This window comes from Oncorhynchus gorbuscha, linkage group LG17 (assembly GCF_021184085.1).
Source record: "Oncorhynchus gorbuscha isolate QuinsamMale2020 ecotype Even-year linkage group LG17, OgorEven_v1.0, whole genome shotgun sequence".
NCBI lineage: Eukaryota > Metazoa > Chordata > Actinopteri > Salmoniformes > Salmonidae > Oncorhynchus > Oncorhynchus gorbuscha.
In genome coordinates this window covers 48,238,483-48,265,290 of record NC_060189.1, presented here as the reverse complement: position 1 = coordinate 48,265,290, position 26,808 = coordinate 48,238,483, and the positions used below count along the sequence as shown (strand labels likewise).

Genomic DNA, 26,808 nt, shown 5'->3' with positions numbered 1-26,808 from the left:
TCCTCCCCCTCTCCCCATCATCTCTCCTCCCCTCTCCCCATCATCTCTCCTTCCCCTCTCCCCATCATCTCTCCTTTCCCTCTCCCCATCATCTCTCCTCCCTCTCCCCCACCCTCTCCCCCCATCTCTCCTTCCCCTCTCCCCATCATCTCTCCTTCACCTCTCCCCATCATCTCTCCTCCCCTCTCCCCATCATCTCTCCTCCCCCTCTCCCCATCATCTCCCTCCCCTCTCCCAATCATCTCCCTCCCCTCTCCCCATCATCTCTCCTTCCCCTCTCCCCATCATCTCTCCTCCCCCTCTCCCCACCCTCTCTCCTCCCCCTCTCCCCACCCTCTCTCCCCCATCTCTCCTTCCCTCTCCCCATCATCTCTCCTCCCCTCTCCCCATCATCTCTCCTTCCCCTCTCCCCATCATCTCTCCTCCCCCTCTCCCCATCATCTCCCCTCCCCTCTCCCAATCATCTCCCCTCCCCTCTCCCCATCATCTCTCCTTCCCCTCTCCCCATCATCTCTCCTCCCCCTCTCCCCACCCTCTCTCCTCCCCCTCTCCCCACCCTCTCTCCCCCATCTCTCCTTCCCCTCTCCCCATCATCTCTCCTCCCCTCTCCCCATCATCTCTCCTTCCCCTCTCCCCATCATCTCTCCTCCCCCTCTCCCCATCATCTCCCCCCTCTCCCAATCATCTCCCCTCCCCTCTCCCCATCATCTCTCCTTCCCCTCTCCCCATCATCTCTCCTCCCCCTCTCCCCACCCTCTCTCCTCCGCCTCTCCCCACCCTCTCTCCCCCATCTCTCCTTCCCCTCTCCCCATCATCTCTCTCCCCCTCTCCCCACCCTCTCTCCTCCCCCTCTCCCCACCCTCTCTCCCCCATCTCTCCTTCCCCTCTCCCCATCATCTCTCCTCCCCCTCTCCCCACCCTCTCTCTCCCCCTCTCCCCACCCTCTCTCCCCCATCTCTCCTTCCCCTCTCCCCATCATCTCTCCTCCCCTCTCCCCATCATCTCTCCTTCCCCTCTCCCCATCATCTCTCCTCCCCTCTCCCCATCATCTCCCCTCCCCTCTCCCAATCATCTCCCTCCCTCTCCCCATCATCTCTCCTTCCCCTCTCCCCATCATCTCTCCTCCCCCCTCTCCCCACCCTCTCTCCTCCCCCTCTCCCCACCCTCTCTCCCCCATCTCTCCTTCCCCTCTCCCCATCATCTCTCCTCCCCTCTCCCCATCATCTCTCCTTCCCCTCTCCCCATCATCTCTCCTCCCCCTCTCCCCATCATCTCCCCTCCCCTCTCCCAATCATCTCCCCTCCCCTCTCCCCATCATCTCTCCTTCCCCTCTCCCCATCATCTCTCCTCCCCCCTCCCCACCCTCTCTCCTCCCCCTCTCCCCACCCTCTCTCCCCCATCTCTCCTTCCCCTCTCCCAATCATCTCTCCTCCCCCTCTCCCCACCCTCTCTCCTCCCCCTCTCCCCACCCTCTCTCCTCCCCCTCTCCCCACCCTCTCTCCTCCCCCTCTCCCCACCCTCTCTCCTCCCCCTCTCCCCACCCTCTCTCCCCCATCTCTCCTTCCCCTCTCCCAATCATCTCTCCTCCCCCTCTCCCCACCCTCTCTCCTCCCCCTCTCCCCACCCTCTCTCCTCCCCCTCTCCCCACCCTCTCTCCTCCCCCTCTCCCCACCCCTCTCTCCTCCCCCTCTCCCCACCCTCTCTCCCCCATCTCTCCTTCCCCTCTCCCAATCATCTCTCCTTCCCCTCTCCCAATCATCTCTCCTCCCCCTCTCCCCACCCTCTCTCCTCCCCCTCTCCCCACCCTCTCTCCTCCCCCTCTCCCCACCCTCTCTCCCCCATCTCTCCTCCCCCTCTCCCCACCCTCTCTCCTCCCCCTCTCCCCACCCTCTCTCCTCCCCCTCTCCCCACCCTCTCTCCCCCATCTCTCCTTCCCTCTCCCAATCATCTCTCCTCCCCCTCTCCCCACCCTCTCTCCTCCCCCTCTCCCCACCCTCTCTCCTCCCCCTCTCCCCACCCTCTCTCCTCCCCCTCTCCCCACCCTCTCTCCCCCATCTCTCCTTCCCCTCTCCCAATCATCTCTCCTTCACCTCTCCCCATCATCTCTCCTCCCCCTCTCCCCACCCTCTCTCCTCCCCCTCTCCCCACCCTCTCTCCTCCCCCTCTCCCCACCCTCTCTCCCCCATCTCTCCTTCCCCTCTCCCAATCATCTCTCCTTCACCTCTCCCCACCCTCTCTCCTCCCCCTCTCCCCACCCTCTCTCCTCCCCCTCTCCCCACCCTCTCTCCCCCATCTCTCCTTCCCCTCTCCCCATCATCTCTCCTCCCCCTCTCCCCACCCTCTCTCCTCCCCCTCTCCCCACCCTCTCTCCCCCATCTCTCCTTCCCCTCTCCCCATCATCTCTCCTCCCCTCTCCCAATCATCTCTCCTCCCCTCTCCCAATCATCTCTCCTTCCCCTCTCCCCATCATCTCTCCTCCCCCTCTCCCCACCCTCTCTCCTCCCCCTCTCCCCACCCTCTCTCCCCCATCTCTCCTTCCCCTCTCCCCATCATCTCTCCTCCCCTCTCCCAATCATCTCTCCTCCCCTCTCCCAATCATCTCTCCTTCCCCTCTCCCCATCATCTCTCCTCCCCTCTCCCAATCATCTCTCCTCCCCCTCTCCCCACCCTCTCTCCTCCCCCTCTCCCCACCCTCTCTCCTCCCCCTCTCCCCACCCTCTCTCCCCCATCTCTCCTTCCCCTCTCCCCATCATCTCTCCTCCCTCTCCCAATCATCTCTCCTCCCCTCTCCCAATCATCTCTCCTTCCCCTCTCCCCATCATCTCTCCTCCCCTCTCCCAATCATCTCTCCTTCCCCTCTCCCCATCATCTCTCCTTCCCCTCTCCCCATCATCTCTCCCCCTCTCCCCACCCTCTCTCCTCCCCTCTCCCCACCCTCTCTCCCCCATCTCTCCTTCCCCTCTCCCCATCATCTCTCCTCCCCTCTCCCAATCATCTCTCCTCCCCTCTCCCAATCATCTCTCCTTCCCCTCTCCCCATCATCTCTCCTCCCCCCTCTCCCCACCCTCTCTCCTCCCCCTCTCCCCACCCTCTCTCCCCCATCTCTCCTTCCCCTCTCCCCATCATCTCTCCTCCCCTCTCCCAATCATCTCTCCTCCCCTCTCCCAATCATCTCTCCTTCCCCTCTCCCCATCATCTCTCCTCCCCCTCTCCCCACCCTCTCTCCTCCCCCTCTCCCCACCCTCTCTCCCCCATCTCTCCTTCCCCTCTCCCCATCATCTCTCCTCCCCTCTCCCAATCATCTCTCCTCCCCTCTCCCAATCATCTCTCCTTCCCCTCTCCCCATCATCTCTCCTCCCCTCTCCCAATCATCTCTCCTCCCCTCTCCCAATCATCTCTCCTTCCCCTCTCCCCATCATCTCTCCTCCCCCTCTCCCCACCCTCTCTCCTCCCCCTCTCCCCACCCTCTCTCCCCCATCTCTCCTTCCCCTCTCCCCATCATCTCTCCTCCCTCTCCCAATCATCTCTCCTCCCCCTCTCCCCACCCTCTCTCCTCCCCCTCTCCCCACCCTCTCTCCCCCATCTCTCCTTCCCCTCTCCCCATCATCTCTCCTCCCCTCTCCCCCATCTCTCCTTCCCCTCTCCCCATCATCTCTCCTCCCCTCTCCCCACCCTCTCTCCTCCCCCTCTCCCCACCCTCTCTCCCCCATCTCTCCTTCCCCTCTCCCCATCATCTCTCCTCCCCTCTCCCAATCATCTCTCCTCCCTCTCCCAATCATCTCTCCTTCCCCTCTCCCCATCATCTCTCCTCCCCCTCTCCCCACCCTCTCTCCTCCCCTCTCCCCACCCCCTCTCCCCCATCTCTCCTTCCCCTCTCCCCATCATCTCTCCTCCCCCTCTCCCCACCCTCTCTCCTCCCCCTCTCCCCACCCTCTCTCCCCCATCTCTCCTTCCCCTCTCCCCATCATCTCTCCTCCCTCTCCCAATCATCTCTCCTTCCCCTCTCCCCATCATCTCTCCTCCCCTCTCCCAATCATCTCTCCTTCCCCTCTCCCAATCATCTCTCCTTCCCCTCTCCCCATCATCTCTCCTCCCCTCTCCCAATCATCTCTCCTTCCCCTCTCCCCATCATCTCTCCTCCCCTCTCCCAATCATCTCTCCTTCCCCTCTCCCCATCATCTCTCCTCCCCTCTCCCAATCATCTCTCCTCCCCTCTCCCAATCATCTCTCCTTCCCCTCTCCCAATCATCTCTCCTTCCCCTCTCCCAATCATCTCTCCTTCCCCTCTCCCCATCATCTCTCCTCCCCTCTCCCAATCATCTCTCCTTCCCCTCTCCCAATCATCTCTCCTTCCCTCTCCCCATCATCTCTCCTCCCCTCTCCCAATCATCTCTCCTTCCCCTCTCCCAATCATCTCTCCTTCCCCTCTCCCCATCATCTCTCCTCCCCCTCTCCCCACCCTCTCTCCCCCATCTCTCCTTCCCCTCTCCCCATCATCTCTCCTCCGCCTCTCCCCACCCTCTCTCCCCACCCTCTCTCCCCCATCTCTCCTTCCCCTCTCCCCACCCTCTCTCCTCCCCCTCTCCCCACCCTCTCTCCCCCATCTCTCCTTCCCCTCTCCCCATCATCTCTCCTCCCCTCTCCCAATCATCTCTCCTTCCCCTCTCCCCATCATCTCTCCTCCCCTCTCCCAATCATCTCTCCTTCCCCTCTCCCAATCATCTCTCCTTCACCTCTCCCCATCATCTCTCCTCCCCCTCTCCCCACCCTCTCTCCCCCATCTCTCCTTCCCCTCTCCCCATCATCTCTCCTTCACCTCTCCCCATCATCTCTCCTCCCCTCTCCCCATCATCTCTCCTCCCCCTCTCCCCATCATCTCCCCTCCCCTCTCCCAATCATCTCCCCTCCCCTCTCCCCATCATCTCTCCTTCCCCTCTCCCCATCATCTCTCCTCCCCCTCTCCCCACCCTCTCTCCTCCCCCTCTCCCCACCCTCTCTCCCCCATCTCTCCTTCCCCTCTCCCCATCATCTCTCCTCCCCTCTCCCCATCATCTCTCCTTCCCCTCTCCCCATCATCTCTCCTCCCCCTCTCCCCATCATCTCCCCTCCCCTCTCCCAATCATCTCCCCTCCCCTCTCCCCATCATCTCTCCTTCCCCTCTCCCCATCATCTCTCCTCCCCCTCTCCCCACCCTCTCTCCTCCCCCTCTCCCCACCCTCTCTCCCCCATCTCTCCTTCCCCTCTCCCCATCATCTCTCCTCCCCTCTCCCCATCATCTCTCCTTCCCCTCTCCCCATCATCTCTCCTCCCCCTCTCCCCATCATCTCCCTCCCCTCTCCCAATCATCTCCCCTCCCCTCTCCCCATCATCTCTCCTTCCCCTCTCCCCATCATCTCTCCTCCCCCTCTCCCCACCCTCTCTCCTCCGCCTCTCCCCACCCTCTCTCCCCCATCTCTCCTTCCCTCTCCCCATCATCTCTCCTCCCCCTCTCCCCACCCTCTCTCCTCCCCCTCTCCCCACCCTCTCTCCCCCATCTCTCCTTCCCCTCTCCCCATCATCTCTCCTCCCCCTCTCCCCACCCTCTCTCCTCCCCCTCTCCCCACCCTCTCTCCCCCATCTCTCCTTCCCCTCTCCCCATCATCTCTCCTCCCCTCTCCCCATCATCTCTCCTTCCCCTCTCCCCATCATCTCTCCTCCCCCTCTCCCCATCATCTCCCTCCCCTCTCCCAATCATCTCCCTCCCCTCTCCCCATCATCTCTCCTTCCCCTCTCCCCATCATCTCTCCTCCCCCTCTCCCCACCCTCTCTCCTCCCCCTCTCCCCACCCTCTCTCCCCCATCTCTCCTTCCCCTCTCCCCATCATCTCTCCTCCCCTCTCCCCATCATCTCTCCTTCCCCTCTCCCCATCATCTCTCCTCCCCCTCTCCCCATCATCTCCCCTCCCCTCTCCCAATCATCTCCCCTCCCCTCTCCCCATCATCTCTCCTTCCCCTCTCCCCATCATCTCTCCTCCCCCTCTCCCCACCCTCTCTCCTCCCCCTCTCCCCACCCTCTCTCCCCCATCTCTCCTTCCCCTCTCCCAATCATCTCTCCTCCCCCTCTCCCCACCCTCTCTCCTCCCCCTCTCCCCACCCTCTCTCCTCCCCCTCTCCCCACCCTCTCCTCCCCCTCTCCCCACCCTCTCTCCTCCCCCTCTCCCCACCCTCTCTCCTCCCCCTCTCCCCACCCTCTCTCCCCCATCTCTCCTTCCCCTCTCCCAATCATCTCTCCTCCCCCTCTCCCCACCCTCTCTCCTCCCCCTCTCCCCACCCTCTCTCCTCCCCCTCTCCCCACCCTCTCTCTCCTCCCCCTCTCCCCACCCTCTCTCCTCCCCCTCTCCCCACCCTCTCTCCCCCATCTCTCCTTCCCCTCTCCCAATCATCTCTCCTTCCCCTCTCCCAATCATCTCTCCTCCCCCTCTCCCCACCCTCTCTCCTCCCCTCTCTCCCCACCCTCTCTCCTCCCCCTCTCCCCACCCTCTCTCCCCCATCTCTCCTCCCCCTCTCCCCACCCTCTCTCCTCCCCCTCTCCCCACCCTCTCTCCTCCCCCTCTCCCCACCCTCTCTCCCCCATCTCTCCTTCCCCTCTCCCAATCATCTCTCCTCCCCCTCTCCCCACCCTCTCTCCTCCCCTCTCCCCACCCTCTCTCCTCCCCCTCTCCCCACCCTCTCTCCTCCCCCCCTCCCCACCCTCTCTCCTCCCCCTCTCCCCACCCTCTCTCCCCCATCTCTCCTTCACCTCTCCCCATCATCTCTCCTCCGCCTCTCCCCACCCTCTCTCCTCCCCCTCTCCCCACCCTCTCTCCTCCCCTCTCCCCACCCCTCTCCCCCATCTCTCCTTCCCCTCTCCCCATCATCTCTCCTCCCCCTCTCCCCACCCTCTCTCCTCCCCCTCTCCCCACCCTCTCTCCCCCATCTCTCCTTCCCCTCTCCCCATCATCTCCCTCCCCCTCTCCCAATCATCTCTCCTCCCCTCTCCCAATCATCTCTCCTTCCCCTCTCCCCATCATCTCTCCTCCCCCTCTCCCCACCCTCTCTCCTCCCCCTCTCCCCACCCTCTCTCCCCCATCTCTCCTCCCCCTCTCCCCATCATCTCTCCTCCCCTCTCCCAATCATCTCTCCTCCCCTCTCCCAATCATCTCTCCTCCCCTCTCCCAATCATCTCTCCTTCCCCTCTCCCCATCATCTCTCCTCCCCCTCTCCCCACCCTCTCTCCTCCCCTCTCCCCACCCTCTCTCCCCCATCTCTCCTTCCCCTCTCCCCATCATCTCTCCTCCCCTCTCCCAATCATCTCTCCTCCCCTCTCCCCATCATCTCTCTCCCCCTCTCCCCTCCTTCCCTCTCCCTCCTCCCCCTCTCCCCATCTCTCCTCCGCCTCTCCCCCTCTCTCCCCCCTCCATCATCCTTCCCCTCTCCCAATCATCTCTCCTTCACCTCTCCCCATCATCTCTCCTCCTCTCCCCATCCCCTCTCCCCCATCTCTCCTTCCCCTCTCCCCATCATCTCTCCTCCCCTCTCCCCACCCCTCTCCCCCATCTCTCCTTCCCCTCTCCCCATCATCTCTCCTCCCCTCTCCCAATCATCTCTCCTTCCCCTCTCTCCCCATCATCTCTCCTCCCCTCTCCCAATCATCTCTCCTTCCCCTCTCCCAATCATCTCTCCTTCCCCTCTCCCCATCATCTCTCCTCCCCTCTCCCAATCATCTCTCCTTCCCCCTCTCCCCATCATCTCTCCCCTCTCCCAATCATCTCTCCTCCCTCTCCCCACCCTCTCTCCCCCCTCTCCCCTTCCCCTCTCCCCAATCATCTCTCCTTCCCTCTCCCCATCATCTCTCCTCCCCTCTCCCATCATCTCTCCCCATCATCATCTCTCCTCCCTCTCCCAATCATCTCTCCTCCCCTCTCCCAATCATCTCTCCTTCCCCTCTCCCAATCATCTCTCCTTCCCCTCTCCCAATCATCTCTCCTCTCCCTCTCCCCATCATCTCTCCTCCCCTCTCCCCACCCTCTCTCCTCCCCCTCTCCCCACCCTCTCTCCCCCATCTCTCCTTCCCTCTCCCCATCATCTCTCCCCATCATCTCTCCTCTCTCCCAATCATCTCTCCTTCCCCTCTCCCCATCATCTCTCCTCCCCTCTCCCAATCATCTCTCCTTCCCCTCTCCCAATCATCTCTCCTTCCCCTCTCCCCATCATCTCTCCTCCCCCTCTCCCACCCTCTCCCCCATCTCTCCTTCCCCTCTCTCCCAATCATCTCTCCTCCTCCCCATCATCCCCTCCCCTCTCCCAATCATCTCTCCTCCCTCTCCCAATCATCATCATCTCTCCTCCCCTCTCCCCATCATCTCTCCTTCCCCTCTCCCCATCATCTCTCCTCCCCTCTCCCAATCATCTCTCCTCCCCCTCTCCCCATCATCTCTCCTTCCCCTTCCCCATCATCTCTCCTCCCCCCATCATCTCTCCTCCCCTCTCCCAATCATCTCTCCTTCACCTCTCCCCATCATCTCTCCTTCCCCCTCTCCCCATCATCTCTCCCCCATCTCTCCTTCCCCTCTCCCCATCATCTCTCCTTCCCCTCTCCCCATCATCTCTCCTCCCCTCTCCCAATCATCTCTCCTCCCCCTCTCCCAATCATCTCTCCTTCCCCCTCCCCATCATCTCTCCTCCGCCTCTCCCCACCCTCTCTCCCCCATCTCTCCTTCCCCTCTCCCCATCATCTCTCCTCCCCCTCTCCCCACCCTCTCTCCTCCCCTCTCCCCACCCTCTCTCCCCCATCTCTCCTTCCCCTCTCCCCATCATCTCTCCTCCCCTCTCCCAATCATCTCTCCTTCCCCTCTCCCCATCATCTCTCCTCCGCCTCTCCCCATCATCTCTCCTCCCCCTCTCCCCACCCTCTCTCCCCCATCTCTCCTTCCCCTCTCCCCATCATCTCTCCTCCCCTCTCCCAATCATCTCTCCTCCCCCTCTCCCCATCATCTCTCCTTCCCCTCTCCCCATCATCTCTCCTCCCTCTCCCAATCATCTCTCCTTCACCTCTCCCCATCATCTCTCCTCCCCTCTCCCCACCCTCTCTCCCCCATCTCTCCTTCCCCTCTCCCCATCATCTCTCCTTCCCCTCTCCCCATCATCTCTCCTCCCCTCTCCCAATCATCTCTCCTCCCCCTCTCCCAATCATCTCTCCTTCCCCTCTCCCCATCATCTCTCCTCCGCCTCTCCCCACCCTCTCTCCCCCATCTCTCCTTCCCCTCTCCCCATCATCTCTCCTCCCCCTCTCCCCACCCTCTCTCCTCCCCCTCTCCCCACCCTCTCTCCCCCATCTCTCCTTCCCCTCTCCCCATCATCTCTCCTCCCTCTCCCAATCATCTCTCCTTCCCCTCTCCCCATCATCTCTCCTCCGCCTCTCCCCACCCTCTCTCCCCCATCTCTCCTTCCCCTCTCCCCATCATCTCTCCTCCCCCTCTCCCCACCCTCTCTCCTCCCCCTCTCCCCACCCTCTCTCCCCCATCTCTCCTTCCCCTCTCCCCATCATCTCTCCTCCCCTCTCCCAATCATCTCTCCTTCCCCTCTCCCCATCATCTCTCCTCCCCTCTCCCAATCATCTCTCCTTCCCCTCTCCCAATCATCTCTCCTTCCCCTCTCCCCATCATCTCTCCCCCTCTCCCCATCATCTCTCCTCCCCTCTCCCAATCATCTCTCCTTCCCCTCTCCCCATCATCTCTCCTCCCCTCTCCCCATCATCTCTCCTTCCCCTCTCCCCATCATCTCTCCTCCCCTCTCCCAATCATCTCTCCTTCCCCTCTCCCAATCATCTCTCCTCCGCCTCTCCCCATCATCTCTCCTCCCCCTCTCCCCATCATCTCTCCTTCCCCTCTCCCCATCATCTCTCCTCCCCTCTCCCAATCATCTCTCCTTCCCCTCTCCCAATCATCTCTCCTCCGCCTCTCCCCATCATCTCTCCTCCCCTCTCCCAATCATCTCTCCTTCCCCTCTCCCAATCATCTCTCCTTCCCCTCTCCCAATCATCTCTCCTTCCCCTCTCCCCATCATCTCTCCTCCGCCTCTCCCCATCATCTCTCCTCCCCTCTCCCAATCATCTCTCCTTCCCCTCTCCCAATCATCTCTCCTTCCCCTCTCCCAATCATCTCTCCTTCCCCTCTCCCCATCATCTCCCCCTCCCCTCTCCCCATCATCTCTCCTTCCCCTCTCCCCATCATCTCTCCTCCCCCTCTCCCCACCCTCTCTCCTCCCCCTCTCCCCACCCTCTCTCCCCCATCTCTCCTTCCCCTCTCCCCATCATCTCTCCTCCCCTCTCCCCATCATCTCTCCTCCCCCTCTCCCCATCATCTCTCCTTCCCCACTCCCCATCATCTCTCCTTCCCCACTCCCCATCATCTCTCCTCCCCCTCTCCCCACCCTCTCTCTTCCCCCTCTCCCCACCATCTCCTTTCCCTCTCCCCATCATCTCTCCTTCCCCTCTCCCCATCATCTCTCCTTCCCCTCTCCCCATCATCTCTCCTTCCCCTCTCCCCATCATCTCTCCTTCCCCTCTCCCCATCATCTCTCCTTCCCCTCTCCCCATCATCTCTCCTTCCCCTCTCCCCATCATCTCTCCTCCCCCTCTCCCCATCATCTCTCCTTCCCCTCTCCCCATCATCTCTCCTTCCCCTCTCCCCATCATCTCTCCTCCCCCTCTGAGGGGAGAATGTGTGAGAAAGCCCCAGGCTCTATCTCATTCCTGACATTGTGAGTGTTTGTGAATGTGTGTATGCACTTCCTTGTATGAGTGTGCGCACACTGTAATTGCATGCTTGCTCGCGTTATCCCTCCTTAGCCTTGTGAATACAAAATTGCTTTTATTCCCATTCGATTATGCTTTCCACAAACCGATTTGAATACGTTTTAGTACATCATTTTTCTTGAATCTCTTGTTCAGCGCAGCATAATGCCATGCATTATTCGCATTCTTACTGCTTAGACAGGCACATCCAGAGGCATGCATTGCTGCAGTGCCTTGTTAAACTCAAGGACAATACTCATTCTGCACTGAGTAATTGGTTATTCAGCAACAGTGGTTGTTCCTTTATTAACTTGTCTCTCTCTCTCTCTCTCTCTCTCTCTCTCTCTCTCTCTCTCTCTCTCTCTCTCTCTCCCCCAGTGGTTGTCTGGAGGAGGGCCTGGAGTCCCTGCTGAAGGCTACAGGAGGGAACCTGTTGATCCTCAAGGTGTCTCATTGTCCCAACCTGCTAACTGACCGCTCCCTGTGGCTCGCCAGCTGCTACTGCCGAGCCCTGCAGGCCGTCACATACAGGTACTACCACCAGGGGGCGATCACACATATTACAGTACGGTGTGTATATATAATATAGTACAGTTTACAGTGGATTTGGAAAGTATTCAGACTCCTTGACTTTTTCCACATTTTGTTGTAGCCTTATTCTGAAATTGATTAAATAGTTTTTTCCCCCCTCATCAATCTACACACAATAACCCCATGATGACAAGGCAAAAACAGCTTTAGACATTTTTGCAAATGTGTTGGGGTATTGTGTGTAGATTGATGAGGGAAATGTTTTGTTTCATCCATTTTAGAATAAGGCTGTAACATAACAAGATATATATACAATACAGTACTCGTCACTCCCTTGCCCCGCAGCCCGTCACACAGACAGGTTAGCTGACATCGTACAATTCATATCTATAGGCTCCATTTGAGGCTCCATTTGATTTTTATTAGTTATTTTTTTAAATGTTACAATACAAAAAGTACACATACAAATGACAACATCATGCAAACATCCACAACATTAACCCTGCCCAGACCCTCTAGCACACACACCCATCTCTAGCGCCCGCATCACTTTATGCCACGTGACCCCAAACGCCACCATTTTGTTTCTCTCCTAGCCCATACACATTACATTTTTTTTTTTAAATTAGAAATAATTTGACCTTTCCATTGCGTTAATGATGGAGGATTGGTTCATTTACATTTTTTTTTTTAAGTATACATTTTTGGGGGGGAAAGATTATTGAAGTTTATTGTCCAACCTACCGGGTATCTCACGGCATCCTCATATGTCACGTCTTGAAATATGCAGACAGACGGATTAGAAGTACATTTACATCGTAATACTTGTGACAGCCAAATGTCTAACTCCGCCCTCACTTTTGGACTTTAGAACATTCCCAGAAGGCATGAATTATTGAGTCATTATTAGTTTTGCACTTTAGACATGACTCTTCCGTTGTGCTGTAGAGTTAGAATTGTCTCTTGTATGACGAATGATACAACAGACATTTTATACAAGAAGCATTATTTTATACTGAATTAAATGTACATTTGTGTTAACTGTAGTCTTGTTAATAATGTTCCAACATTCCCTCCATCTTGTGCCAGTATCAGTTCTTTTTAAATCTTGGTTCCAATAGTTTATATTTTTTTCTAAGAGATTATCAGTTGGATAGGCTCTCTGCGAGGTTTTGTGTTGTTTACCTATCATATGAATATCCTTTTCTGACCAATAGGATTCCCTCAAGATTGCTCTGATATCCAAAAGATTTCAAGATGTTGTAATATAAACGTTTAAGTTGCATGTATTTGAAAATATCTACATTGGTCAATCCAAAATAGCTTTTTAAAGCTGTCATGGAAATAAATAGTATTTCTTATTACCAAGTCATCTATGGTTTCTATGCCTTTTAGTTTTTTTCAATGTGGACCAATTTATCTGTGAATTCTGGAAAGCTATCCGAGGATTGTTCCATAAGGTTGTGTTTTTAGGAAGTGATATTGGTTCTTGTAGAATACGTTTAGTTTTATTCCATATTGTTATAGTGTTCTTAATTGTTAAGTTATTCACGTAATAACCGTTTTCCTTTGAAAAATAGACACGTAAAAAGATTCTGGGGATGAGCTGCGCATCTTCAATAGTTACCTATTGTTCCTCTTTAGTGAATTTGACTATATGCCGCAAGTAAAGGCCTTTGGCAGCGATTTGATACAGTTCCAAGTCTGGAAGGTTAAAACTACTCTCAGACATAGTAAGATGTCAAACTTTCTTTTATATTCTATGAATTAGTGTTAGCAAAAATAAATACAAAGCTTTTATAGAGGTTTATTCTATCTGTAAGATTTATGGGAAGATAGTTACATTTAATTAGATCTGTTTTCATACTGTTCAGCAACGGAATAAAGGTATCTTTCTATTTGTTGTCACGTATTAAGCATTTCATATTTTTTTGTGGTCCACTTAAAGATGGCTGTAAATCATGAGTTTAAAAAATATATATATGTTTATTGCATTTATTTAGTTTGTCCATGTTAATTGTATTTCCTGAGATTTTACAGTATTCGGAAAATATATTTTGAAATAAATATCCGTCAGGTATGTCAGGAGATCAGCTGCAAATAAGTTTAGTGTATATTCATGTTTACCAACACTGATACCTGTAATGTTTGGGTCCTGTCTAATTCTTTTTGCAAGCAGTTCAATTGCCAGTGCAAAAAAGAGGGGGGGAGGGGGACATCCCTGTCTTATGCCCCTTTCTAAAGAAATTTCATCACATGAGGTATATTTTGCTTTAGGACATTTATATATTTATTTCATTTGTTTTTTCTGCTGTTAGGCCCTAAATCTTAGGCTACACACTAACGATGCTCCAATTGGATATTGTCTATCCACTGAGGCAAAAAGAACAATGTCGGAGTTTAATTCTATAAGAGAAAACCTGCAAAACGGAGAGTTGAAAATCAATAGAAGGGAGGACCAGAACAATAGCCTAATGTTCGGGAAAGATTTGGTGAAGAGGATGATGACAGTGTTCTGTGATGATTGCGAGGCGCTATACAAATTTGACAGTTAGTGACCATCTATAAAGGTGCCACATAAAATATGCATTCAAGTGGAACTGAAATCTTATCGGAAATATGTTGGGTAGTATTCATACCTTTTTTAATTTCCTTAAAACCGGTCAAACGTAAATTTTGCATCCCTAAACGTCTTTAGCTGAAAGAACTTTAACGACGTCAACTAGATTGTCATAAATCGATAGAATAAATTATTCAGTCTGGTGACCAAGGGTTTATTTGGTATTTTACGGCAACAATGAATGACAGAGGAGAAGCTGCACATGTATCTAATTATAGAAAAGTTGACTGACAAATAGCGTACCAAAATGTGGGAAATTCTAAGCAGAAACATAGGCCTGTCTCTGACTGTGCATTGCATTTTCTATATTTGCGGGTTAGGGCCGAGTGCGGGCCTAAGATTTTCACTTTAACACATACAGTTTGAGACCCCTGCTATATATTATGAATAGGTGTCTAGATGATTATACCATGAAGTATAGTGAATTGGTGTTTTTTGTTCTAGGAGTGCCACAGACCCTGTAGGACAGGAGGTGATCTGGGCTCTAGGAGCCGGCTGTAGAGACATCATCTCTCTCCAGGTGGCACCACTACATCCATGGTGAGAGGCAACTCTCTTAGCACACATTTCGTTTTTTATGAATACCGTTAGCACATCTATTGTAACGTGCCTCGCTCGTTCTCCTCCAGCCAACAACCGGCTCGCTTCAGCAACCGATGCCTGCAGACCATTGGCCGATGCTGGCCACACCTCAGAGCCCTGGGCGTGGGCGGGGCAGGGTGTGGCGTTCAGGGACTAGCCTCATTGGGTGAGTAAATTCAATTTGGATAAACATCTCATGAATATTAAATCTCATTGGTCATTTTAATAAATAAACTGATATAGGGACTATTCTTTCAGAACAAAGAAACTATTTGGATTGAAGTGCTTTGGATGGTTCATATCAGAGGTCTTTGTTGATGGACAGAACTTTGTCCTTCAAGGGGTTATTTGTTATTTTTCTTAGGAACAAAACATTCAGATTTATTTCTGTCCCATCCACACAGATGGAAAGTGGGATGCGTGCGACTGCAAATACCCTCCCAGTCAGAAGGAAATGTAACCCAGCTATTGAGTTCCTACTCACGATTCACAGCATGCAGGAACAGAGGGAGGAAATGACTTTTGTGGCTAGTTGAGAAGCGGTTGTCTTGGTGGCCTGTCTGTTTATCAGTACATGGGCTGAGTGAGGATGAGGGGTGGCAATAGGAAAGGACATTGAGTGCCTCTCGGATGGCTCCCTATATAGTGCACTACTCTTGGCGAGAGCCCTACAGTGCCTTCAGAAAGTATTCACACCCCTTGACTTTTTCCACATGTTTTTGTGTTACAGCCTGAATTTCAAATTGAATACATTTAGATTTTGGTTCACTGGCCAACATAATGTCAATGTGGAATTATGTTTTTAGAAATGTTTACAAATTAATAAAAAATGAAATGCTTACATGTCAATAGGTATTCAACCCCTTTTTTATTGGAAAGTTCAGGAATCAAAATTTGCTTATCAAGTCACAATAAGTTGCACTCTGTCTGCAATGGTAGTGTTTAATATGATTCCCCCCCCAATTTCGCGATATCCAGTTAGTAGTTACAGTCTACTCTCATCTGCAAGCTCAGCTGAAACACCCGTACGGACTCGGGAGAGGCAAAGCTCGAGAGCCGTGCGTCCTCTTGACACAATGCCCACTTAACCCGGAAGCCAGCCGCACCAATGTGTCGGAGGAAACACCGTACACCTGGCGACTGTGTCAGTGTGCACAGTGTGCCCGGCCCGCCACAGGAGTTGCTAGTGCGCAATGGGACAAGGACATCCATGCCTACCAAATCCTCCCCTAACCCGGACTACACTGGGCCAATTGTGCGCAGCCCTATGAGTCTCCCGGTCACGGCCGGCTGCAACAGAGCCTGGACTCGAACCCAGAATCTCTAGATGTTTAATATGATTTTCGAATGACTACCTCATCTCTGTACCCCACACATACAATTATCTGTAAGGTCCCTCAGGTTGAGCAGTGAATTTCAAACATACACTACATGACCAACTGTATATGGACACCTGCTCAAACACCTCAGTCCAAAATCATGGGTATTAATATGTAGTTGTTCCCCCCTTTGCTGCTAAAACAGCCTTCACTTTTCTGGGAAGGCTTCCCACTAGATGCGGAGACTTGCTTCCATTCAGGCACGAGCAATGGTGAGGTTGGGCATTGATATTAGCCGAGTAGGCCTGGCTCGCAGTCGGCGTTCCAATTTATCCCAAAGGTGTTCGATGGGGTTGAGGTCAGGGCTTTTTACAGGCCAGTCAAGTTCCTCCACACCGATCTTGACGAACCATTTCTGTATGGACCTCGTTTTGTGCACAGGGGCATTGTCATGCTGAAACAGGAAAGGGCCTTCACCAAACTCCTGCCACAAAGTTGGTAGCACAGAATCGTATAGAATGTCATTGTATGCTGGAGCATTAAGATTTCCCTTCACAGGAACTAAGGGGGCTAGCCTGAACCATGAAAAACAGCTCCAGACTATTATTCCTCCTCCACCAAACTTTACAGTTTGCACTATGCATTGGGGCAGGTAACGTTCTCCTGCCAAACCCAGATTCGTCCGTCGGACTGCCATCTGACGCCTGGCAATGCGCATGGTGATCTTAGGCTTGTGTGAAGCCGCTCGGCCATGAAAACCCATTTGATGAAGCTCCTGACGAACATTTCTTGTGCTGACGTTGCTTCCAGAGCCACTTTGGAACTCGGTAGTGAGTGTTGCAACCGAGGACAACCGATTTGTACGCGCTAAGAGCTTCAGCACTCAACGGTCCCGTTCTGTGAGCTTGTGTGGCCTTCCACTTCGCGGCTGAGCCATTGTTGCACCTAGATGTTTACATTTCACAATTACAGCACTTAAAGTTGGCCGGGGCAGGTCAAGCAGAGCGGGAATTTGAAGAACTGACTTGTTGGAAAGGTGGCATCCTATGACTGTGACACGTTGAAAGTCACAGAGGTCTTCAGTAAGGCCATTCTACTGCCAATGTTTGTCTATGGAGATTGCATGGCTGTGTGCTTGATACACCTGTCAGCAACGGGTGTGGCTGAAATAGCCGAATCCACTCATTTGAAGTGGTGTCCACATACTTTTTGTGTATATATAGTGTAGCTTCAACCACAAAACCAGGAAGGTTTCCAATGCCTCGCAAAGAAGGGCACCTAATGGTAGATAGAAAAGAAAAAGACATTGATTATCCCTTTGAGCATGGTGAAGTTATTAATTACACTTTAGATTGTGTATCAATACACCCAGTCACTACAAAGATACAGGCGTCCTTCCTAACTCAGTTGCCGGAGAGGAAGGAAACCGCTTGGGGATTTCACCATGATGCCAATGGTGACTTAAACAGTTAGAGTTTAATGGCTGTGTAGGAGAACAGAGGATGGATCAATAACATTGTGGATCAATAACATTGTAGTTACTCCACAATACTAACCTAATTAACAGAGTGAAAAGAAGGAAGTCTGTACAGAATAAAAAACATTCTAAAACATGTATCCCGTTTGCAACAAGGCACTAAAGTAAAATGTAAAAAAATAAACTTTGTCCTGAATACAAAGCGTTATGTTTGGGGCAAACACAACACATCACTTAGTACCACTCATATTTTCAAGCACGGTGGTGGCTGCATCATGTTATGTATGCATGTCATCGTCAAGGGAGTTTTTCAGGATAAAAATAAATGGAATAGAGCTAAGCACAGGCAAAATCATAGAGGAAAACCTGATTTGTCTGCTTTTCAACAGACAATGGTAGACAAATGCACCTTTCAGCAGAACAATAACCTACAACACATGGCCAAATATACACTAGAGTTGCTTACCAAGACAACATTGAATGTTCCTGATTGGCCAAGTTAGTTTTGACATAAATTGGCTTGAAAATCTATAGCAAGACTTGAAAACGGCTGTCTGGCAATGATCAACAACCAACTTGACAGAGCTTGAATATGTTTTTTTAAAGAATAATGTGGAAATGTACAATATATCCAGGTGTGCAGAGCTCTTAGTCTTACCCAGAAACACTGTAATCGCTGCCAAAGGTGATTTGAATGTGTTGACTCAGGGGTGTAAACACTTATGTAAATGAGATATTTCCGTATTTCATTTTCAATAAAATTGCAAACATTTCAAAAAACATGTTTTCACTTTGTCGTTATGGGGTATTGTTTGATGATGGGTGAGAACATTTGTTTTAATCCATTTTTAATTCAGACTGGTAACACAACACAATGTGGAATAAACCAAGGGGTACGAATACCTTCCGAACACACTGTATGTGCCCTGGTCAAAGGTTTTGCACTATTAAGGGAATAGGATGCCATTTGGAAATCAGCCACTCTGATCAGTTCTCTCTCATCCTACCATCTAGAGCAAAACACGATGAAACACTTATCCCCAAGATGTTGAATTGAATCATCTAAAAAAAATGATCATACAAATGGTAGAAACACAGTGAACATACTGTTTGGTTTTTGTCGGCTGGTTATGTGCGCTTTCGCCACGACCATCTCTTTTCAACTTATTTGGTAGCATTGGGGGTGTACTTGTGCATCTAGCTGCCTCACCCTACACAGAAACAGAAGATACTCTCCTGACCGGTGGGCTGTTCTGGTGCGGTCAATTCTACTTACATAATACTGACTAAGTTGTTGATATCAAAGGCATCTCGACCTCCTTCTTCTGCCCTCCTCCTCCTTTCCCCCTGTAGCGAGGAACTGCATGCGTCTGCAGGTGTTGGAGCTGGACCATGTGAGTGAGGTCAACCAGGAAGTGGCAGCTGAGGTGTGCAGGGAGGGTCTGAAGGGCCTGGAGATGCTGGTCCTCACCTCCACCCCGGTCACCCCTAAGGCCCTGCTACACTTCAACAGTGAGTACACCCCCCCCCCCCCCCCCCCCCAAGGCACTGCTATACTTTAACAGTGAGTACACGCTACATCCTACTACACCACACTACTGGGAGGGTCTGGAGGTTCTAAACCCCCCCCTCCCCCAAGGCACTGATATACTTTAACAGTGAGTACACGCTACACCCTACTACACTACACTACTGGGAGGGTCTGGAGGTTCTAGACCCCCCAAGGCACTGATATACTTTAACAGTGAGTACACGCTACACCCTACTACACTACACTACTGGGAGGGTCTGGAGGTTCTAGACCCCCCAAGGCACTGCTATACTTTAACAGTGAGTACACGCTACACCAGACCCGGTTCAAATAAAGATGTGCTTTATTGAACTTGATTTTCACAAAGGAACCAGTAGAACAATCCCAAAAGTGCAATCCCTGCCCATTTTTAGTTTTCCATTGCTCAAACAACGGCTCAAAGTGTTGAGTCAGCACCATTTTGAATCCAGGTCTGCACTTTTCTCATCCAGTCAATCATTTCAGAGCTACACAAGTGGCTAGGGTATAGGGGCTAGGGTTCTATTTGGAATTGGGTGGCGAGTCTGCTGCGTCCGTGTGAGGGCTGCACACCATCTCGCCCCTCCAGGTGTGTGTCGTAACCTGAGGTCCATCGTGGTGCAGATCGGGGTAGAAGACTACTTCGAGGACCCCAACAGCCCTGAGGCTAGGAAGCTGTTTGACGAGAGGGTGAACAAGCTGCAGGTAATTATAACGAGGCTTTAACTTCCACATCCCAATGAATGCCAATGCTCTTAAAAAGGATTGCATTTGAATCGTCTAATAACATTTACAAAGGGGGTGCATCTCGATACCCGTATAGAGGGGACGGAACTTCCTCTGGATCAGTGCTTTGAGGGCAAGTCCTGACTATGCCAGTCCAAATCATTTCCTGTCTTTGGGTTCTCCTGCCCACACTATCATTTATATGACTAAATCTGTCGTATCCTTTAGAGACGGTAAGGTGGGTGAGTGAGAGTGGTCTATTATTACAACTCAACCGTACAATGACTCAAAACCAAGATCCTCAGTTCAGCTGATCGTCCGGGGTGATTCGGGAAAGAGGAAGTGTGGCGCTGAGGGCGGTCGCACGCCCACGACGGGCGCCGCTCAGAGGTTAAGAGGAAGAACGCTTCGATATTCGCAGGGAATATGGTGGGCGTGTGAGCCTTCCCTTCTTCTGTGAGTCAGTGAGGAAGGTGTCCCTTTCTCGCTGGCGGATGCCGTGCTCGATTGCACCTAGCCGTTAAGTAACGAACTCCAGAGAGCTAAAAGTGTGTTTGTAAATTCGGGCCCTGTTCATTTGTCACGGCCGTAGCCAGGCGGGGGAGAAGCAAAGCAAACATTTAATCAAACTCAATGAACCCTCCAGGGGGAGAAACCGATGAGTTATGTGTGCACTGTACAGTCAGTGAAAACCACTATTCCAAGCCTAGGAACCAGCCGAGTCATTCATTTCTTATGTGTATACATGTGTGCGCGCAATGGTCTACAAAGCTAGTTATATGCTTACTTTTCTGTTTATAAATACAGCGTCTCCCTGAGACACACTAAGCATATATTAGGTTCACGCATGCTTAATAGGGCTGTGACGATACCAGTATCGCAATATTTCTCCCATGGCGAAAATGAGAACGAGAAGCAAACCCAACTCTTTAGTCCTTTAAAAACCTGCTGTACGTCAAATATAGTGTGCGATAGTTTGGGAAATAAATACATGTGACTCTGGATGACAACGTAATGATGTTTGTTTCCAGCATTAGGGCTGTTTTCCTAAAGAAGTTGAAGCCGCTTTGTGTTCTGCTTCCTTGCCGTGATACTAACGAGTATCGCAACGCTGGTATCGTCCCGGCCCTAACGCTTAAATGCACTCACTCAGATATAAATAGATTGAAGCACGCTCATTCACACACACACTTTTTATGGTGCAACGGCCTCTAGAGTGTGTGTGTGTTTGTGTGTGTGTGGCGGTCTAACCCATCTTTGCCCTCCAGGGCTTGAAGAAGAGACCGGGCTTCTCCAAAATTCTGCACGTGAAGGCGGACATCCTCTGCTAACCCCATCCACCACCCAGAACCCCCAAAGAAGAAGGGTCGGCCATTTTGTTTCCAGACACACCAACACAACCGACCTAGTCATTTGGAACCCCTTGACGCGAGGACGAAACAGCCTGAAGTACCAGTCAGCCAACACAAACATGTAACTGAAGAGGAAATTCAGTAACATGATTCTTTATTGTTAAAAATAAAAACCAATGTGTTTTTAGCTCTTAGCCTTGACTAAAAGACAGACACCACAGACAGATAGACACTCCATAGACCACTACAATGCCAATTGGAGAGATGCAATGCAGTACAGAACAGAGGATAGACAAGACAAGAGGCCTGGATAAGTCAGGTCAACACCTTACCCTGGAGCATACAAACCCAGTGGAAATTCTCATAAAGGGACCAAACCCTCCTTTACCATAGACGTACTAGAGAGCTCATCTCCTATCTTTTCAATGGCTGCTTTTTTGACCAAATGGGCAGCACCATTGAGGGCTATCTCTATTTTTAAAGTAGTACATTTTGTGTGTCCTCTATCCAACTCTATGGTGGGGTAAAGTGTAGTAAACACATCATCAGGCTGGTAACAAGACCAGGGGCCCCTAAGTCTCCGCGAAAACTAACAGGGACCATGTTTGTGACTTGCTGACCTTCCAAACAGATTTGAAACATAAACTCTCTTGGACTTCGTAGATGCCGTAATCTCGGCGGGCATTTTGATTTCAACTGAGAAAAGAGCTGTAAGCTGGGGGATGGATGTTCGTGAAGGAGCAGGCTCTTGTTCTCTATTCACGAGAGCATTTGCAGAGAATGTGTCTGGGATGCTTTTTTAAAAATCAAGATGCTCAACAGCACATATTCTGTGGAAATGCACATGAGCAGTAAAGCAGATGTAGGGATGGACGGTGTGTGATTTTTTTGACCCAGTCCTGAGCCAAAGGGGTAAGTTAAAATAGACCCTCAACTCCCAACGTGTGTGTGTGTGTGTGTGTGTGTGTGTGTGTGTGTGTGTGTGTGTGTGTGTGTGTGTGTGTGTGTGTGTGTGTGTGTGTGTGTGTGTGTGTGTGTGTGTGTGTGTGTGTGTGTGTGTGTGTGTGTGTGTGTGTGTGTGTGTGTGTGTGTGTGTGTGTAATGCATGACATACCAGCTTCAGACTTGGTCAAACATAAAACGTGAAGATATCTTGTCACCTTTTAGATTTTGTTTTATTCCAAGGTCTTTATCGGCCTATCAGCCGCTCCATGGTGTGGTCGCCATGGGAACAGTGCAGTTCCCATCTTCAGCAAGATCATCAGCGGAGCACAGTCTCTCACACACTTGGATTTTCAGCTGTCTGCGGAACTCTTACAGTATCTGTAGGCCGGCTGGTCCATAAGGCAGCTACTGTTTATTTTGTCTTTAAACAGGGTTGCAAATGGATTCCTTTTGCCTTTTATTTCAGAAATGATGACGTTCATAGCTGTGTGTGTTCTATCTTTCCTAAAGTGTTTTCTCCGATGTGCCACTAATCTATAGGAGCGTTGTATAAGGCAGTCGTTCACCCTAATTCAAATAACTAGCCACTAGCTCTGGAAGCTACAGTGAATTACATGAGGTTCATCCCAAATGCACTCTATTCCCTATGTACAGTAGTGTAATATACTTTCAACCAGGGCTCATAAGGGCTCCACACCTTAGGGGCCTGATTTGGTGTCACACTTTTGTTCCAATCCAAGCTAACACACCTGATTCCAATAACCAACTAATCGTGCTCTTCAGTTTAGAATGCAATTAGTTTAAATCAGCTGTGTTTACTAGGGATGGGGGAGAATGTGTGACACCAATCAGGCCTCCGAGGCCTGGAATAGGGTGACATTTGGGATGCAGTCTTCATCTCAATTGCCTAAAAATCCTCTTCTTGTTTCTTCATATGCACTGATTGCCGTGTCAAGTGAAAACAAAATGGTGGAAGCTCATCATTAGCCTGTCTTTCACCTGACCAGTTATTTTCACTCAGTGCAGTGGCGGGAGAAGAGGACAGAGTTGTTAGACAATTGAGTAAGATCGCCTGTATGTATCCACTCGCAGTAGTGTACCATTTATATCTTCAGGCATTCATGCAAGTCGTCGAGCTCAGGCGACAATGCACCCCGACCCAAACCATGCATCCACCCCAGGGAGGCATCTCATGTCTAATGTGGACTCCTTCTGACAGAAGACAACAGTTGGAAGCCTGATCGATCCTCTGGTAGGCTTTGACTTGTCCTTTGTTTGTACGTCATTGTAGATCAAGGAAAGGAAATGAGAGGAAAGCCATTTTAGACTATTGAGATGCAGCCCGTGTGCCAGAGAGGAAAGCCATTTTAGACTATTGAGATGCAGCCCATGTGCCAGAGAGGAAAGGCTGCAGGGCGAATGCTTTTCCTTCCCCGGGCAGGTTTTTTTAAATTTTTTAAATGGAGAGATGTTTAGTAAAGTTGAGCACCGAGTTCTGTTCCAAGTTACGTGCTGCTTTGTTTTAGTAGTGCTAGCCTGACACACACACACACACACACACACACACACACACACACACACACACACACACACACACACACACACACACACACACACACACACACACACACACACACACACACACACACACACACACACACACACACACACACTACAGTCGTGGTTTCTCATCTCCATGTTCTCTTCCAATACGGAATATTGTACTGCCATGGTGGCTGTGAAAAGACTAGCAGGGGTTGAAAGACCCCTCCGATTGAAAAGGTGTTTTTAAAGCCGCTGCCACAATAGAGGAAAACACAATGCACTTGTTTATTTAGGTATGTGGTCCAAATGGCACCCTTTTGCCTGTATAGTGAACTACTGTACTTTAGACGAGGGCCCATGGGGCTCCGGTCAAAAATGGTGCACTATATAGGGAGTATGGTGCCATTCGGCTTGCAACTTTAGGGGGTTTTCAGTTCCTGACAATCTAGTCTTCTTTAAGACATGAAAAACTGTACATAATGTTGTTTATAATATAAAAAGATTACTGCATTTGGTGTTCTAAAATTAAAGGTCATAAGTATAAGGATCTTCATGATGAAAAAAACAAGTATTTTAAGAAAAATGAGTAAATTAAGAGTCTACAGGTGTCGATTCTGAAACATTTTCTCTCCAAAGTCTAAAGGAAAGATGCAGCTATATTATGTATAAACGGTAGTGTTGAAATTTGCGGTTGTGTACTATAGATACTTTATATTCAATGTTCATGATCAATGTGCTATAGAGATGGACATTATTTAAGAAAGAGGATAAAGATGATCTGAGCTATTTATTTCTATAAAAAGAGAGGTCTATAATGTTGGCATGTTTGTGTTCATGCGTCAACCATCACGTTGCCTTTGACATATTCCGCTGTAGTGGCTGTAGTTATAACTTTAATGTTTAAACAGATTTTAAGATTGCTTGCAAAGGTTTATGCTGTATTTTATTTTTAATAAGTCTGTTGCACTAAGTGGGAAAAAAATAAGAATACTGACATGTAATATTAGTGCTGTCTTTTAGTGTTTGAAACGCTTTCTCAGTATTTGCCATATTGTGATGCACTTTTAGAGTTCCATGGTGGTTCTTTAGGATTAAGAAATCACACTTTTCAGTCTGTCAACATTGTCATGCTGTTTCCATGGTTTCCTCTGTCGTGCGAGCGATGGGTCGGTTGCTCTCTCCTACATAGTCATGTGATTGAAGATTGGTTTAAACTGAATGGTGGCCAATGAGGGGCAAGAAGGTCGATTACTTCATGACCAGTAGCCAATGGCAATGGAGAGTTTAACATGTCACACAATGCAGACCCTATTTTTAATCGCCTATGTCTGTCATATCTCGCTCTCATTGGCTGTTGAAGTTTAAGGTTGAACCATGGCCAACCTGGTTCAACTGGATTTCAAGTGGTTTTGAGGTTCATTTTTACACCAACATGACCTTATGCTCACAATCATGATCATTACCAGGTAATGGCAAGAATACAGTGCCTTGCAAAAGTATTCACCCCCCTTGGCGGTTTTTGCCCATTATGTTGCCTGTAATTTAAATGAATTTTTATTTGGATTTCATGTAATGGACATAAACAAAATAGTCCAAATTGTGAGGTGAAATGAAGAAAAAAAAACTGTTTCAAAAACAGAAAAGTGGTGAGTGCAAATGTATTCACCCCTTCTGCTATGAAGCCCCTAAATAAGATCTGGTGCAACCAATTACCTTCAGAAGTTACATAATTCATTAAATAAAGTCCACCTGTGTGCAATCTAAGTGTCACATAATCTCACACCTGTTCTGAAAGGTCCCAGAGTCTGTAACACCACTAAGCAAGTGGCACCATGAAGACCAAGGAGCTCTCCAGACAGGTCAGAGACAAAGTTCAGGGTTGGGTTATAAATAAATATCTGAAACTTTGAACATCCCACAGAGCACAGTTAAATCCATTATTAGAAAAATTGAAAGAATGTGGCACCACAACAATCTTGCCAAGAGAGGGTCGCAAACCAAAACTCACAGGCCAGGCAGGGAGAGCATTAATCAGAGAGGCAACAAAGAGACCAAAGATAACCCTGAAGGAGCTGCAAAGCTCCACAGCGGAGATTTGAGTATCTGTCCATAGGACCACTAAACCGTACACTCCGCAGAGCTGGGCTTTACGGAAGAGTGGCCAGAAAAAAGCCGTTGCTTCAAGAAAAAAGTAAGCAAACATGTTTGGTGTTTGCCAAAAGGCATGTGGGAGAATTATTATTATACCCCAATTATATGGAAGGTATTCTGGTCAGATGAGACTAAAATGGAGATTTTTGGCCATTAAGGAAAACGCTATGTCTGGCACAAACCCAACACCTCTTATCACCCCATAACATGGTATAAAATTATACAACCCCCCCCCCCCCCCAAAAAAAAAATCTATTTAAATTCCAGGCTGTAAGGCAACAAAATAGGGAAAATGCCAAGGGGGGGGGGGGGTGAATACTTTCGCAAGGCACTGTAACTAAGTTTGTGTACTCTGTGTTTGTGTTGGTTTGCTTTAAAGCTTCTTACCCAGATTCATTGTGTGACAGAAGTCCTGCTGAAATTGTTTTAGAACATGCCCTGAAAACGGAAACGAATGAGAGAATGAGATTAAGAGTTGAAGAGAAGTCATTCTGACAAAAACATACTGCATGTCAGGGTTCCCCAACTGGCAGCCCCGGGCAGAGATTTTATTAGCCTTTTATTTGATCTCTGAATAACAAAAAAATACACTTTTTGACAATTATTTTTAAGTGGTTGGACATAACTGTAAAAACAACAGCAAATCAGCTTGATTTATTTTGGAAATCTGTTCCTAAGTATTCCCACGCATAATAAAGAGAGATATGTGATGGTATACAAATGTAAGTAAGGTTTGAAATGATTGTTTTAGTCAAATATACAGAACCAGTCAAAAGTTTGGACACATACTCATTCAAGGGGTTTTCTTTATTTTGTACTATTTTCTACATTGTAGGACAATAGTGAAGATGTCAAAACTATGAAATAACACATGGAATCATGTAGGAACTAAAAATGTTTGAAACAAATCAAAATATATCTTAGTTTCTAGTAGTCACCCGTTGCACACTCTTGGCATTCTCTCAACCAGCTTCACCTGGAATGCTTTTCAGTTTTGAAGGAGTTCCCACATATGCTGAGCACTTGTTGGCTGCTTTTCCTTCACTCTGCAGTCCAACTCATCCCAAACCATCTCAATTGGGTTGAGGTCGGGTGATTGTGGAGGCCAGATCATCTGATGCAGCACATTTTTGGTTACTACATGATCCCATATGTGTTATTTCATAGTTTGTCTTCAATATTATTCTACAATGTAGAAA

General features: G+C 50.3%; 1 protein-coding gene across 3 annotated transcripts in view; it reads left to right on the top strand.

Annotated features, from left to right (window-relative positions):
- The window catches only part of LOC124001493 (F-box only protein 41-like), a 128,838-nt gene extending 105,307 nt beyond the window's left edge, over positions 1–23,531 (top strand). For 2 of the 3 annotated variants that reach the window (XM_046308307.1, XM_046308306.1), the window contains 6 exons: positions 11,191–11,343; positions 14,408–14,503; positions 14,593–14,711; positions 18,695–18,853; positions 19,480–19,595; positions 20,885–23,531. In XM_046308307.1, coding sequence (XP_046164263.1) covers positions 11,191–11,343; positions 14,408–14,503; positions 14,593–14,711; positions 18,695–18,853; positions 19,480–19,595; positions 20,885–20,947 — 706 coding nt within the window. In that variant the 3' untranslated portion in view covers positions 20,948–23,531. The remainder of the gene's footprint in view (positions 1–11,190; positions 11,344–14,407; positions 14,504–14,592; positions 14,712–18,694; positions 18,854–19,479; positions 19,596–20,884) is intronic. The other variant, XR_006832795.1, reaches the window with a different exon arrangement.
- Positions 23,532–26,808: the final 3,277 nt, after the last annotated feature.